Source organism: Microcebus murinus, chromosome 1 (assembly GCF_040939455.1).
Source record: "Microcebus murinus isolate Inina chromosome 1, M.murinus_Inina_mat1.0, whole genome shotgun sequence".
NCBI classification, from domain to species: Eukaryota; Metazoa; Chordata; class Mammalia; order Primates; family Cheirogaleidae; genus Microcebus; species Microcebus murinus.
This window is the reverse complement of record NC_134104.1, coordinates 155,265,178-155,281,398: the sequence shown is the minus strand read 5'-3', so window position 1 is coordinate 155,281,398 and position 16,221 is coordinate 155,265,178. Positions and strand designations below refer to the sequence as shown.

Sequence of the window (16,221 nt, the reverse complement as noted above, 5' to 3'; positions counted from 1 at the left end):
GCCAGTGGAGTGGCTAGAAGCCATGTTCCCTAACCCTGTCTGGCTTTGAATAGTGGGCATAAGAACAAAGCTCAGTGTTGGCCAGGCCCATGCTCTGGAAGAACTGAGGATGGCATCCAGCTGGCGTTATTATCCCCTGGAGGGCAGCGGGAGATTGAAGCCAAAATATTGAAGCCAGGCCTATCCTGCATGTGCCTCCCTGTCTGGGGACTAAGGGATAAGCCATGCCACAGTCCCAGCCCTGGGTTCTTGTCTTCAGGTTGTTCTGCACAGACAGCAAAGACCTGTCTGTCCTCACACACATCTGAGAGCAAAGGGCTGCCCTGGGCGGGGGAAGAGCCTGGAAACAGCCAATGATGTAGGGTTATCATAAGCCCTGCCTGTCCCTGGGCATGGTCCAGCCTCTTCTCATGTCCTGCTCTCACAGCTTGATTCAGCCTCCACAACCCTGAGACTTGTGTCTGGCATGAAAGGGACAGATGACTTGAAGGACCAGCTACAGCGTCCACACACACGTGCCAGCAAGCATGCCTGAGTGCACAAGGAATGCAGACACACGTGCCCCTGGGCGCCACTGCATACACTGTGCTGTTGCCATCTCCCTTGGCATAAGCGAGCATACACACACGCACACGTGTGCACACACAGCCTGCCACGTGCTCTCACCCACATGCACAGAGTATGCATAGAACCAAGAAGAGGTGGAGTACTGCCAGCAGCAGGCAGGGCTCTACGGAGCCACCCCTTCCCCTGCCTATAAATTCCCATTCCAGCATCTGTTTGGCTCCCATGCCTGGATAGCCATGACCCTCAGTAAAGACAGAAAATGTGTGTGACGTGTGGGGTCAGCTAGCTACACCATACAACTCAGAGACCCATTGTTTCAAGGATAGTGGGCAGATGGCAGGAAGGACTGGGTGCCAGGCCATTCATTCATTCTGCAGACATTAGCTGAGCAGAATGAGATGAGAAACAGGCTCTGGCCTGCAGACACCCAGCCTGCCAGGAGATTTCTACCCAGCATGGAGTCAGTGCCATGACCGAGACCACCCAGAGCCCAGGAAGCTCAGAGGCGGCACCAGCCTGGCCTGGAGGAGTTGACCCCTCCAAAAAAAGGCACGGAAGAATGTGAAGGACTCCTCAATAACCCCTCTGGAGGAAGATTTTGAGGGAGCTTGTTTGAAGCAGTCATTTCTCAGCCTAGCCTTCCAGCCCCAGTCCCAGCCCCAACTTCTTTACTTGGACAACCCCTTTTAGCAGCCATGGGTAGCCATGCAGGGGAGCCTCACTCAACATTGCTGAGAGTTTGGGGATGCTCGCCTAGCAAGATCACTGGGCTCACTGGGAAGGGTAGGGTGGGCTGGAGCCCAGCTCCAGACACTGAGAGGCCTAAGCTTGGCCACTGGATGGTCCTCAGGGCTTGTAAGGGGAGTGAGGCAGGCATTAGGTGGGTCCATGTGCCTGACTGACGGGACAGAGAAATGGCCAAGGACTTCCTTCAGTGTTTCTTCCTAGCAGTTCTGAGCCTCCTCCAGTTAGGGGCCAGGCCTGGGTGCTCGTATCCCAGCCAAGGCCACCTAGAGTGATGCTGCTCATTAAGTGCTTAAAGGTGATTTGATTGGGAAGAAAGCAGAGTTACACCATGTCATAGGTGACTTTTATAGTTTGGGAAATTTGGTGCCACACAGGAGGGGCTTGACTGGGCCAGCCACCCTTACTGGGACTTATGATTGAGAAAGACTGGCCTTGCAGGAGCTGGGGGTGCGTGGGGAGAGGAGGCTCTGCCGCCTACCTAGGGCCCTCACTGTGTTAACCACTGATGACCTGCACACATACTTCTGTGTGATTGCTGCTCCTACTTAGGGGATGCCAGTCTGCAGGGCAGCCTGCCCTAGCAAGTTCCCACGTTTCTTCTAAGTGGGTCCTGCCCTGTGGGTCAGGTTTTGGGAGCAGGGCAAATTCCGAGTCCCCTCCATACCTGCGGAGAGATTCATGTGCAGCTCTAGGGCTCAGTATTTCCCCTCATTGTCCATTCTTCATCCCTAACATCGGGCATAGGAAGGCCCCTCCGGCCCCTGCTGCGGAGTCAGGAATCCAAGGGTCTCACGGAGCAGTTGACAGCCGGATAGAGCGAAGCAGGCCAATGCTTACTAGCTCCACCGCCATCCTGCGCGCACCCACCCTCGAGTGGGATTCTGGCCTCAGACTCAGCCAGGGCCGGGGCGGGGCCGGCTGGGAAGTCCCGCCCCCAGCCCGCCCCCGGCCCGGGGTGCGAATCCGTTGCCGGAGAGCGGCTGGCGATGCTGGAGGTTCGCTAGCCGAAGCGGCTGCATCTGGCGCCGCGTCTGCCCCGCGTGCCCGGAGCGAATTCTGCCCGCCGTCCCCGGAGCCCTCGGCACCCCGCTGAGCCCGCGATCACTTCCTCCCTGTGACCAACAGGCGCTGCAGGTGCGGGGCGGGTCGGGCTCGGGGGGGTGCCTCCCGAACGCACGCTGGGGGGCCTTAGGGGATTGTTTCCTTGGCGTGAGGTTCGGGGTGCAGAGTGCGCGGGGGCGCTGCGAGGGCTAGAGGTCCTGGCGGGGGCAGACCGCGCGGGCTCTGCAGATCTGGGGTACGGCGTGCGGGGTCGGGCTAAAGTTCCCCATTACCTCGGACGGCTTGGGGGTCCCAAGGAGAAGCCTCTGCAGCTCCGAATTGTGAAAACATTAACCCTCGAAGATTCGTGGTCCCCCGTGAAGGTAGGGGCCGAGGGCTGAGCCGTCCCTCTGTGTTCCCAGAGCCGCCTCCAGCCCCTCCCAACTGCCCCCGGGCCCCCTCCCTCCGGTTTAGCAGTCACTAATTTCCATGACAACGGAGAGTTCTTTATGGGCGACAACCTGGAGGGGGCTGGGCGGGGCTGCCGCGAGATGGGGGAGGAGGCTCCTAGCCCCCGAGGACCAGCAGCCCCCCCAGCCAAAATCCAGCTTCCTAGCCTTCACGTGGGGGGGCCAACCAGGGGTCCAGAGCACGGACCCACGTGCACGGTGGGGGTAGGGGCTCACACGTTCCTGCTGGGAGATGCGGGGCTTGGTGCTCACACGTGTGCCTCCCGCATGTGTGTTGCTGTGCCAGCGGGGGCGAGCCAGCAGCACTGAGGAAGGGGGTCAGGGTGGCACCACAGTGGGGAGCAGGGCCTCTGGCTGGGGGTGGGGGAGATAGTGACAGCGCGATCTTCTGCCTTCCCCAGCTTGTATTGTCTGACAGAGACCCTGAGCTCTTGAAACCCAGCCCCCCAATAGCTCTGCCAAACTGCTTTTGTCCGCACCCCCCAGGCAGAGACTGCTCCACCTGCTTCCTTCCTTCCTAGGGATCAAGGCCCTCTTTCCCCCACCAAAAGCTCAGAGTCTGCAGTAGTCCAGCCTCTGTTCTGTCCCTCCCTGACCCCCAGGCCCAGGCTTTGAGCCTCCAGAACTACCCTCAGAGACCTGGTACCCTCCCCCAACCCTCAAGAGTTGATTCCTGCCAGCTCAAGTGACTTCTCAGCCTCAGTTTCCTCAACTGGGAAATTGGTGTCGCTACTCCCATCAGAGTCAGGCTGGTCCCCAGGGTGGGGCAGGGGTCTTCTTTTATTTTAAATTTGGTGTGGACCCCCAGGTGCCCTAGGCTGGCTGTACATATATCTTCTGATGGTGCTTCTCTTCAGCCCCATGCCCTGGCCACCACTCACAGGCAGGCAAACCGTTCTCCACCCTGGGAGAAGACCACAGAGTTCATGATCTCTATTCAGAGAAACAGAGGCATAGGGAGGAGAGATGCTGTACAGTTGTTATCCTGTTTCTGGGTTGCTTGTGGTGCTGTTTCTGTTCCTCCTGACACAATCTGCTGTGGGGGTGGTGGTGACAGGGGATTAAGCTGTGCTACAAGAGGGACCTTGGGGACCCAAGGCCTAGAGAGGACAGCAGATGAAGGAAGGGGGTGGGGGTGGCTTGGGATTCTAGGTACAGCTGGATCAGCTGAGAGGAGGGACTATAAAGGGAAGTAGCCAGGTCCCAGAGCCTCATTCCCCCCCCTTTCTGTCTTCCAACAGAAGCCTTACCTAAGGCTCTGTTGGATCTGTCTTACCTAAGCTGCCATGATGAGAGAGTGAGGGGCTGGGAAACTGTCCTGTCTGGGGGGCTGCAGTAGCTGGCTTCTTCCCTGCCAAGAAGCTGGCCTCTTTTTGGCTGTGCCTCCCACGCCAGGTTCAGTGTATGTCTGGGGGATACAGGACGGTGCAGTCTCAAAGGTCCAGGTACCATGGGTAGCTCCGGGCCTAGAGCACATGGCCATGGAGGCCTTAGGGCTCTGTTGGGCATCCATAGGTCCCTTCAGAACTCCTACCCGCCTCCCTTTTTCTCCCCTTTGTGCCTGTGTCCCTTTTACTTTGTTGCCTCCTTGCTCCTTTTCCATCACAGGTTCTGTATTTGTCTTTCTGTGTCTCTGCCCTTCTCTCTTTTTTCGTTTTTCTTTTTTATTGAGACAGGGTCTCTGTTGCCCAGCTGAGAGTGCAGTGGCATCATCATAGCTCACTGCAACTTCAAATTCCTGAGCTCAAGCTCTCCTGCCTCAACCTTCCAAAGTGCTAGGATTTACAGGCATGAGCCACCTTTCCCAGCCCTATCTCTTTTTTCTAAAGTCTCAGTACCCTCCCTCTTCTTCCTTGATGGGGACCAGGGTCACAGAGCCTTGGGAAAGGAACCAGGTCAAAGTCTCAGGGAATTCTGAAAGAAGGGACCTGAGCAACACCTCTTCCCTCCCCCTCACCTTGTTTAAAACTTTCATTACCATAGCAACCCTTTACTCTAATGCCTTTCTCTGCATTTCCCCTCCTCCACCCACGGGGAAGCAGGGCCTCCAGTGGATTCTCCTTCAGGAATTCAAAGACTGGGAGCCTAGGTGCCTTGGAGGGGCCAGTTGACTCTTGGCTCTACCTGCATGTTGAGGGCTGAAATTTCTGGATGTAGCACTGTACTGATGCTACTCCAAGACTGGAGAGACCCTTCCTCATTCTCTCTCATTAGATGGAAAGAAAGTCAGCCCCAGGAACTACTGACCCTGGTTTAGCTGGAGCCTGAGGCTTCTGACCAATTCCCTGAAGCAGTTATATGATGATCTAGAACCTTGGCTCTGTCTCCTGAATGAGGTCTCCACCTCCCCTAGTCCTGTGAGTGAGGCCTCAGCTGTGAGTTAGGCACGGCATGGTTCTGGGCATGTCCATTGCAGCAGAAAACTCACCCCTAGTCCCTGAGAGAGGAAAGCAGGGGAAAGGAGGGTGTGCCAGCAGGCTAGTGTTCACGGCTGCCACTAAATAAGGAGGTGTTGCCTACAATCATTGGGAGGCAGCTGGAGCCCTCTTGGGCCCCTGGCAATCTCCCTAGATTTACTGCAAGCCCTAGGGCCCCACATGGCAGGAGACTAGGGCAGTAGGAAACTCCTGTTTGTACCTGTGAAAGGTGGGGCCTGAACCAGGCTGACCCTGGTGGAGGAGTGGACAGGACCCCAATGTGGGGCCTCTGGACCCCTTGGCTTCTGTTCCTGATCCGTTTGGGCTTTCCCTGAGCCAGATTGCCTAAAGATAGAGTAGAGCCCCTAGGGAACCTTTTATTACCAGGGTACCAACAGACAGAGTCTCCTTTAGGGTTGCCTGAGGCTCGATTCCCTGAGCCCAGTAGTCAGGCCCCAGGACCAGGTAGTAACTGGGGAGTACTTGACCCTCAGGCTTCCTGAGAGCCAGCAGGAAGGCAGTGACAGCACCAGGCTCTGCACTTCCTCCAAGTTCCCTTTGGGCAGCCCCCAGAGCACACTGTTCGGTTCCTATGCAGAGAATGGAGGGAGCCATGTTTAGAGAGCTACTGTGGGCTCTTGTGTCCTCCCATGGCCCACATGGATCTGAGGTAGAGCCCATGTCCTGTTGCTGGGAGGCGAGTTCTCCACTGGTGGGTGTTAGGTTTGGGCCAGGGGGTCAGAAATGCAGACCCTGTACAGCCTGGCCTCCCCCTATTCTGAGAGCTATCCCTTGGCTGCTTCCAGTTTTGGGGCCAGGGTCCCCTTTGTTGCAGGCAGGTGCCAGAGGCTTGGTGCACACACTCATAGCCTCCCAGAGAGCAACAGGGTAGCAGATGGTGGAGTGGGTGGGGGTAGAGGGGACCAAGGTGCTAAGTGGAAACAGGGCCCCCTTTTGTTGTCCCTTCACCCTCAGGCCAGGTCTGGGGGTCTAAGAGAGTACAGTTAGACTGGTGAGGAGGAGGAGTAATGATTGTCTGCGATCTGGGCAGCCATGGTAGGCGGCAGGGGAGACAGATCTGTTCCTGTTCCAGGTTTGAGGCCTGCAGCACATGGCTCCAGGCTGAAGTTACTGTGAACAGAGGCCCAGCTTTCTGTGGTGGAGTCAGACCCTAAGACCAGACCCCGGCCCCCGTAGGCATGAATGCATATGCATAGTAGAAAGCTGGGGCCAGGATCAGGGCCAGGCATACATGAAACCTGCCACCCACGCCATGCTGGCTGAGCCAGGAGCTTTTGGAGTAGGCTTAGGGGTAGAGGTTGTGGAAGGTGTCTCAGAAAAGGGCCATTTTGAGTCTGGCCTTGGAGCATCAGGATTGTTTTAGACAATTTGCTGCATAACCTTATAATGTCAGAAATCACTATGAAAGAAGAGATTCAGCTATGGTCTCAGCACCTTGCTCACATGGAGGCTGCTCCACAGGGAATCCAAGGTAGGTAGTGCTCTGGCAGTGCCCACACTTCCTACCATTGAGTGGACACAGTCGAGCTGGTGAGTCACCTGTTGTTGGACATTTAGATAGTTGCTGATTTTTTTTTTTAACATAACATCAAGATTTTATTGTCTTCATAATAAATAAAAGACGGTTAGAACTGGATCACTTGGCCCTTTCTCTTCTTATCTCCTCCCAGTTCAAAATGCTTGCATCTCTTAATAGCCAGCATTCTCTTAGATCTGCAGTTGGGCTCGACACACTCAAGCCTCAGCACAATTTTCTTTGTAGTTTTAGCCTTTTTCCAGAAAATCGGCTTAGTCTGCCCACCATAGCCACTCTGCTTCCCATCATAGCGCCGCCTTCCCTGGGCATACAGAGAATCCTTGCCCTTCTTGTACTGTGTCACTTTGTGGGGTTGGTGCTTTCCACATTTCTTACAGAAAGTCTGGCGGGTTTTAGGAATGTTCACCATGTTTGCGTGCGCGCTATCGGCAATGAAAGCAGTTGCTGAATTTTTTTAATGTTATAAATAACCCTGCAGTAACAGATAATATTCCGACAGGAGGCTTTAGGGGAAGGGCGTTCCTGCCAGAGGGAAAGCAAAGCAACAGAGCTGGGACACAGGTCCCTCCCAACCCTCCTGGGAAACCAGCTGGTTGAGGTACTATCCTCCTGCTGAGTACATGGCCCTCAGCCTCCAGCCTGGGAGTGGGTGGCTGCCCATTGACTTCTATGACAGAACTGATGCTGGCCCCTTCCCCAGATGTTGTGGTGTGGAGATGTGTGGCTGGCAATGGTGGGTGGCTGTGCCTCTGCTCTCAGCTGCGAGAATGGGATTCCAGCAACATGCTCCTCCCCAGCGGATGCAGGAACAGAGCTGTGACCATGGTGGCAAAGACATGCAGTCAGAGGTGATCTTCAAAGCCCCTGTTTGCCTCTGGATGCCTCACAAGATGCCTTAAGCCCTGGCTTCAATAATGCTGATGAAATGCATTTGTATTCCCTGAGCCTAAGCAACTCAGATGAAAGAATAATGGAATTTGCTTCCTAATGCTGAGGGCAGATTTGAAAGAGAACTTCCAAGGCTGTGACTCTTGGGAAGTGGGTGGCTGACCTCTGCCTGAGAGAAAGCAAGTAGTAGCCAGGGTTGGCCATGAGACTTGTCTGGATCCTGGTCTTTGATTCCAGCTGGCAGAGTCCCTCTTGCTAAGCTGCCTCCTCTGGGTATACCTTCCTCCCTTCTCCACTACCCTGAGGCTGTGAGTGCCTTCAGATAGGGGAGCATCTAGGTACCCAAGGCCCTAGCTTAGGCCCTGCATATATGAAGTACTAATTGGTGTGGAGGGAGAGCATGCACAGTCAGTAGAGGCAGAGAAATTCAGTGCAGCCTCAGTGCAGAGTTTGCTGTAGCCCAAGTGTCACACTAGGAATTATAGAGGTAGACTCTAGGGTCAGGTCTGTGAAGGTCTAAAGGCAGTTGCCAACCCCCACCTCTGAGCAAGGGCGGTCAGTGCCTTTTTCTTTGGATGCTAGACCAGCCCACCCAGCGCTGCAGGTGAGGATTGGGCTGTAATTGGCAGGGTTGCACACCCATGAGATACTGTGTCCCAGGTGCAAAATGTACCCGGAATACACTGAACTAGTTGTATCTGGTTGGGGGCCTCATACTCGGACCTGACAGCCCAGGTGCCCTGTGGCCCCCAGCAGTGAAGCACCAGGCAGACTTGTCTTCATCTTCCTGACCATTACCCCTGCATGCCTCCTGGCAAACCCTTCCTCTCCAAGGCCCAGTACTAATGCTACCTCTTCTTCAAAACTTTTTTTTACCTATCCACCCAGATGGTGATTCTCCCTCTGAAGAATACCCCAAGCACTGTGTCTGAATGCGTTATTTACCAAATCCACCAAAGCAATCAGAATACAAATTCTAACAGAAAATTAATAAACAAAGGTTTAAATCTGTCCTTATGACACACAAGTCTTTGCTCCAAAGAGAACTCTTATTTCCTTCATTGTCCTTTCAGAAAAGAGTTGTGAGTACACACCAGTATATAAACTTTAAAAAATTTACCCAGGTTGGGCATGGTGACTCATACCTATAGTCAGAGACCAGCTTGGGCAACATAGCAAGAACCCATCTCTAAAACATTTAAAAAACAATAAGCTGGGCACAGTGGCATATGCCTGTAGTCCCAGCTACTGGAGGCTGAGGTAGGAAGATTGTTTGAGTCCAGGAGCTTGAGGCTGCAGTGAGCTATGATTGTGCCACAGCACTTCGGCCTAAACGACAAAGCGAGACCTGCTCTCTCTTTCTTTTTTCTTTTTTTTTTTTTTTTGAGACAGAGTCTCACTCTTTTGCCTGGGTTAGAGTGCTGTGCTATCATCATAGCTCACAGCAACCTCAAACTTGGGCTCAAGCAATCCTTTTGCCTCAGCCTCCCGAGTAGCTGGGACTACAGGCATGCGCCACCATGCCTGGCTAATTTTTCCTATATATTTTTAGTTGTCCAGCTCATTTCTTTCTATTTTTAGTAGAGGCAGGGTCTCACTCTTGCTCAGGCGGGTCTTCAACTTCTGACTTCAAGCAATCCTCTTGCCTTGGCCTCCCAGAGTGCTAGGATTATGGGCGTGAGCCACTCTGCCTGGCCAAGACTGTCTCTTAAGAAGAGTACCCAAACAGCAGCACCCTCTCCCCACCATTCTGTCTCTTTCTTTTTTATTTAACAATTGTCCTACAGCAGCATACTTTAATCTTTTTAATAGGTACCATGTATTCTTTAGTATGGATGACGCTAATTTTTATTAACATTTTGTATTGTGAAGTATAACAAAAATCTGGGAATGTGCCCCAAATTTGTACTGTACATTTTTATAAATTATTATAAAGCAAACATCTGTGTAACTACCACTCAGGTTCAGAAAAGGCCTTCTAGAATCCCCCCATGTGTCCTTCATGACTCAATCACAACCCCACCTTTTCTCTTAGAAGGAGCCAGTACCCATCTCCTGGTGCTTATTTCCTAGCTTTTCTTTATGGTTCTAGTGCTGTGTTTGTAACCCTAACCAGTATGGGTTGTTCTGCCTGTTTGAACTCTACATCAGTAGACTCATACTATATGTATTCTTTTGTGTTTTTTTCACTTAACACTGTAAGATTCACTGTGTGGTTGGGTATAGCTGTAGCTCCTTCGTTTCCATTGCTGTATGATATTCCATTGTGTGACTCTACCATAATACATCCTGCTGGTGGTAGATATTTGGGCTGTTTCCAGTTTTTGGCAATTATGAATATGCCCACCATGAGCATTCTTGTTTGAGTGTCCTGTTGCACAAGTGTATGCATTTCTGTAGGGCATATATTTAGGAGTGCAATTGCTGGTTCATAGCATATGTTTGACTTTCGTGGCTTTACTAAACTGCTTTCCAAAGGGGTGAGTTGCTCTCTGCCAGCAGCGCTCACGTTCTTCACTTCACGAACACTTGGTAGCTCCAGACCTTTAGAGATAAATATTTGGTGGGTGAGTAGGGCCAGGAGTTCATCTTTGAAATAGCTGGAATTTAAAGAATTTGTTTGATAAGTCTTTTTTTCAGTATATATAATACAAAATTATTCCCTGATATGTCAGTTTAATACATTTTTCATATGTGGGGGCCGTTGTAGTTCAGGTAGCCAAGTTGAGTGGCTAGATGTACAGCCAGAAATGCAGGGGTAGGATCTGAGCCTACCTAACCTCTAGCCCCTCCTGGTGTGGTCTCTGCCCCTGCCTTGGCCTGAGCCAGCTTAGGATGTCCCAAAGGCCGCCCCTGTATTGTGGGGAGAAGTGGAGAGTAGTGCAGCTGAGCCAGACCCCATCCTACCCACAGCTTAGAGCCCGGCAATGCCGTTTGGGTGTGTGACTCTGGGCGACAAGAAGAACTATAATCAGCCATCGGAGGTGACTGACAGATATGATTTGGGACAGGTCATCAAGACGTGAGTGCCGAGCCTGTCAGGCAAGGGTGGGAGGGCTGGTGGGCAAGGGCTGGGGAAGGGGGGTGGAAGGCAGCCTATGCTAAGGCTGGAGCTGAGTGATACCTGTTGGCTGCAGCGAGGAGTTCTGTGAAATCTACCGGGCCAAGGACAAGACGACAGGCAAGCTACATACCTGCAAGAAGTTCCAAAAGCGGGATGGCCGCAAGGTGCGGAAGGCAGCCAAGAATGAGATAGGCATACTCAAAATGTGAGTGTGAGGCCTGGGGTCAGGGTGGGGTAGGAGTAGCAGGGAAGGGCTTAGAGGGCAGGTAGCCTCAGGCAGTACCAGCCTCTGGCCAGGTAATCTCCTGTGGCCACTCTAGCTACCAGAGTCTCGCCCAGGGCTTCACCCAGCCCTGACTGCCCAGTCTTCTCCCTGTTGCCAGGGTGAAGCATCCCAATATCCTGCAACTGGTGGATGTGTTTGTGACCCGCAAGGAGTACTTCATCTTCCTGGAGCTGTGAGTGTGGGTCTGGGGTCCAAGGATTCCCCAGTCCTCCAGGGCCTTCACCTGTCCCACCCTCTGCAGCTAAGGAAAGCCCCCTTTCTGGACCCTTGTGGTCCCAGATCCCTGTGCCTTGCTCAGCCAGCTGCCTGGTGCAGGCAGCCTGCCCAAGTGTTCCTGCCCCACCCCCGATTCTGCCCACGCCGGGCTCAGGGGCTGGTGTCCCTCAGGGCCACGGGGAGGGAGGTGTTTGACTGGATCCTGGACCAGGGGTACTACTCGGAGCGAGACACGAGCAACGTGGTACGGCAGGTCCTGGAGGCCGTGGCCTACTTGCACTCACTCAAGATCGTGCACAGGAACCTCAAGGTAAGGCCAGAGCCAAAGGGTCAATTGGCAGCCGAGCTAAGGCTGGGCTGGGTAGCACCTTGGGGCCTTGGTCCAGCCTCTCAGGCTCTCATGATGTCTCTGCTTACCCACATGCTGTTCCTGGCCGGAGTAGCTGGAGAACCTGGTTTACTACAATCGGTTGAAGAACTCAAAGATCGTCATCAGCGACTTTCACCTGGCTAAGCTAGAGAATGGCCTCATCAAGGAGCCCTGTGGGACCCCTGAGTATCTGGGCAAGCAGGGGTGGGGCAGGGTGGGGGGCAGCCTTCAGGGAGTCTCTCTGGGCAGAGGGAAAAAGTCCCCATCCTGGGAATTGGGTGTGGATGGTTCCACATACTAACCAGCAGACGGACACTGTTTGTAGCCCCAGAGGTGGTAGGCCGGCAGCGGTATGGACGCCCTGTGGACTGCTGGGCCATTGGAGTCATCATGTATATCCTGTGAGTAGATGGGCAGATGAGTAGGCTTGTAGCCAGGTGGGGTGGGGAGCTGTGTCTGTGGCCCTCCTGTGTGACCCTGCCCCCATGCAGGCTTTCAGGCAACCCGCCCTTCTATGAGGAAGTGGAAGAAGATGATTATGAAAACCACGATAAGAATCTCTTCCGCAAGATCCTGGCTGGTGACTATGAGTTTGACTCTCCATACTGGGATGATATTTCACAAGCAGGTAAGGAGGTGCCCAGCATGTGGGTAGGATGCAGGGTGGTGGGGAGGCTGGCACTGCTCTCAGCTCTTTCTGCTGGATTCAGCTCCTGCCCCCAAGCCCATTCATCACCTCTAGACATTGAGATGGGGCAGCCATGCCTAGCTCCTCCCTGGCTTTGTCCCCAGCCAAAGACCTGGTCACAAGGCTGATGGAGGTGGAGCAAGACCAGCGGATTACTGCAGAAGAGGCCATCTCCCATGAATGGTGAATAGGGCCCAGGGGAGGGTGGGAGAGGCAAGGATTCTCTTGATCTCTTTCCCCTTCATACCTAGGAGCCCCCATCCTTAAGGCTTTGAGTGGGTAGGGGCACTCAGAACTCAGGCCAGCCCAGAAGCTCTGCCTGGTAGTCCCCTGGATCCCCTGGGATAGGGCGAGGCAGAGCCTCCACAAAGGCCCATATCCCCCCAATCCAGATGCACTTGCACCCTTTCCAGGATTTCTGGTAATGCTGCTTCTGATAAGAACATCAAGGATGGTGTCTGTGCCCAGATCGAAAAGAATTTTGCCAGGGCTAAGTGGAAGGTAAGATTTGGATAGCTCCTTTCTTGGCCTGATCCCAAAGGTTCTTTTCAACACTTATAGTTTCTTGCCCGCATCACATGCCTGCAGCCATACATGTGCTTTTCTCAGGCCATCAGGTGTGGCTATAGCCACTGTTCTTACCTTAAGCAGGAGTGCTGAGCTGCTGGGTTCTTGGCCTTGCGGTGGTCACAGGCAGCTAGGAGTACCATGGAAGGGGCTGGATTTGGCCATTTCCAAGCAATTGGTCCAGCAAGCCTCACGCTGAGCCTTTCTCCACTGTCCTCCTTTCAGAAGGCTGTCCGAGTGACCACCCTCATGAAACGGCTCCGGGCGCCAGAGCAATCTAGTACGGCTGCAGCCCAGTCTGCTTCAGCCACAGACACTGCCACCCCTGGGGCTGCAGGTGGGGCCGCTGCAGCTGTGAGTGGAGCTGCCCCAGCCACGGAGGGTGATGCTGCTTGTGCTGCAAAGAGTGATAATGTGGCCTCTGAAGACCGTAGTGCCACCCCAGCCACAGATGGCAGTGTCACCCCAGCCACCGATGGCAGTGTCACCCCAGCCACCGATGGGAGTATCACCCCAGCCACTGATGGGAGTGTCACACCAGCCACTGACAGGAGTGCTACTCCAGCCACTGATGGGAGAGCCACACCAGCCACAGAAGAGAGCACTGTGCCCACCACCCAAAGCAGTGCCATACCAGCCACTAAGGCAGCTGCCACCCCTGAGCTGGCTATGGCCCAGCCGGACAGCACAGCCCCAGAGGGTACCACAGGCCAGGCTCCACCCTCTAGTAAAGGGGAAGAGGCTGCTGGTTATGCCCAGGAGTCTCAGAAGGAGAAGACCAGCTGAGTGGGCAGCCTGGTGGGGGGGGTGGGGATGGGCAGGAGGGTGGGAGAATGGATGAGGGGCTTCTCACTGTACATAGAGTCACTGGCATGATACCCTCACTCCCCCATGCCCCCGCATCCCAGTGAGACACACCTGGGGGCCACGGGAGAGCAGTCTCGTCTCCTGTGTATATGTGTGTGAGCGGTGGGCAGGCCAGAAGCAGGGCCAGCCCCAGCCCCTGCATGGATTCCTTGTGACTTTTCTGTCTTTTGCTAGCTTCACCAGTTTCTGTTCTTGTGGGATGCTGCTCTAGGGATACTCAGGGGGCCTCTACTCTCCTTCCCCTTCCTCTTGTCTCACCATTCCCCCGGGCAGGCCCTGCAGGTCCCATAACCTCCCAGGCCCTAAACTTGGGCGGCCTTGCCCTGAGAGCTGGTCCTCCAGCGAGGCCCTGTCAGTGGTCTTAGGCTCCTGCACATGAAGGTGTGTGCCTATAGTGTGTGGGCTGCTCTAGGAGTGTATACAGGCTCGTATAGAGGATGCAGAAATCTCGGGTAGTATGTTTAAGTCAAGACTGGTCACATGGGGGCACTGCTTGCTAGTTGTGGGGGTCCTCAGAAGTGGAAGAGAATGAGTAGGAGGGTAGAAACTTCCATCTTTGTCCCTGGGAAGTCCCTCCTACAACCCTGCTCTCCTGTGTCCTGCAGTGGGCTGCCCTATACCCTGAACCTCATGAGCCTCTAAGGGAAAGGAGGAACAATTAAGATGTGGCAATGAGACCTGGCAGAGCAGAGTACAGGCCCAGTACCCAGAGCCACAACCTAGCTGGGTCCTTACCCTGGGCCAAATAGGAAGGGCTGATAGCCCCTTGCTCTTCCTTAATGCCCACCCCCCAAAGACTCAGCACACAAGAACTTTCTATTACAGGGGCCTGCCGCATGGCAATATCCCCATAGTCTGATTTGGGGGTTTGGTCTTTACAGGGGCAGATTTTCTGCTCTCAGTTCAATAGTGAAATGGAGAGGAATCCCCTCTATTTCTACAGCTTACTTCTACCAGAGGCCCAGGTGCATCTGACCTATGTTGAGTTGCTTTTGCTGGGATGAGGAAGTAGAATAAGACTCCCCAGTTCCCTGAGGGAGGCTCCTGACAGGTGCCCTTTGTCAGACCCTACCATAGCCTGGACAGGCAGCCACACTGGTCCTCGCCCTTGCTCGGCACTCCGTGGTGGTCCTGCTCTTCTCCCTGCATGCCTGTGGGTCTGCTCTGGTGTATGAAGGTTGGTGGGCTAACTGTGTGCCTGCTGAACCTGGTAAATAAACATCACCCTGCAAAGCTTCTGGCCACCCTCTTGCTTTTACTTCCTCTGTCCTACTGTGGAGGAGCCCCTGGAAGGCAGTGGGGAGGGAAATGGCTGGGAGTAGGTTCACAGGTAGTGCTCAGTGCCCTGTAGATTTCGTGCGCTGAGAATGTGAGAGTGAAAACCATCTACCACCCAGTGAATTCCTTGATGGTGGTGGTGGTGGTCCTTTGGACTCTAGAAATCCATGTAGGTTTTGTGTCCTGGGCTGGGCTGAGAGCTCAAGTAAGGGCTGCTGGTTTTACTCCTTTTGGTCAAGAAACCTTTGTCCTGACTTGGGCATAGAGCTGGAACCTACCCAGGGCCAACCACCTCAGGGAGAGATCTTGCTCATGGCCAAAGTAGGCTTCCCTGGGCTGGGGAGTGGGTGTAGGGTGGGCATTGCATAAAGGTTCTATGCTGCTCTGTGTTAATTCCTTCTTCCTGTGAACACCTGTGCTTTCCACACAGGCCCAGAGTGAATTCTCATTCTGGGTCTATTTCAGCAGGAGCAGATCAGCTTTGTATTATGGGGCTCCGCCTAAGGTTTCTTCTGGGGAGAGGGAGTAACACTGCTAGAAATACTAAGCGGGTAACCCCCCCTAAGGAGACTAAGGTGGGCCTGGGTGAACTCACCAGGGATACTGCTCTTTCTCAGGGAGGACCTCACAGATAACTTCTCTGATATGAGAATAATAAAAAGGGTTTGTTGGTCCCTGGTCTTTGAAGCATTTGAGCCTCCAAAATTCCAACCCCAGTACAGTCCCAGACATAACTGATCTTCATGGAAGATAAGAGCCAAAGTCAGGGTACTGGCCCTAGTGTCTCCAAACTTGAGGATCGTCGTGTCTTAGTTGGATAAAGCAAGGTTGGCCTGGGGTGCCAGGTACCCCAGAGTTGGGACCTACATGTCCATCTTTCCAGAATCACCCAAAGCTGAAGACTGAGAGGGTGGAGTATTCTTTTAGTCTGTGGGAACTATGCTGCCAGCGCATGGTTTTGCACTGTCCAGAGCCCAGGGAGACCCATTGTCCCATTCCCTTTCCACTGCGGTTTTCTTGACTGTCCCGAAGTGCAGAAAAAGAACAGCTGAGAGGCTCAAGTCAGGCCCGACTCGCACCAGCTCTGGGTTGGAAACAACGCTCTGCCTTGCCCTGGAAAAGAGCCCAGGCGGCAGCACCGCAGCTCCCGCCTCGACGCAACAGAGGTGCCAGCCAATTCCAGGAAACGCCTGAGAG

General features: G+C 53.9%; 2 protein-coding genes across 2 annotated transcripts; one reads left to right on the top strand and one right to left on the bottom strand.

Annotated features, from left to right (window-relative positions):
• Positions 1-2,247: 2,247 nt before the first annotated feature.
• CAMKV (CaM kinase like vesicle associated) lies at positions 2,248-16,187 on the top strand. The gene is made up of 11 exons (XM_012771315.3): positions 2,248-2,448; positions 10,602-10,710; positions 10,826-10,957; positions 11,136-11,210; positions 11,426-11,564; positions 11,698-11,818; positions 11,950-12,025; positions 12,116-12,252; positions 12,417-12,495; positions 12,726-12,813; positions 13,105-16,187. Exons 2-11 carry the CDS (start codon positions 10,616-10,618, stop codon positions 13,663-13,665), a joined length of 1,503 nt encoding a protein of 500 aa, XP_012626769.1. The 5' UTR covers positions 2,248-2,448; positions 10,602-10,615; the 3' UTR covers positions 13,666-16,187.
• LOC105874980 (ribosomal protein eL42-like) lies at positions 6,889-7,209 on the bottom strand. The gene has a single exon (XM_012771318.3). It carries the CDS (start codon positions 7,207-7,209, stop codon positions 6,889-6,891), a length of 321 nt encoding a protein of 106 aa, XP_012626772.1.
• Positions 16,188-16,221: the final 34 nt, after the last annotated feature.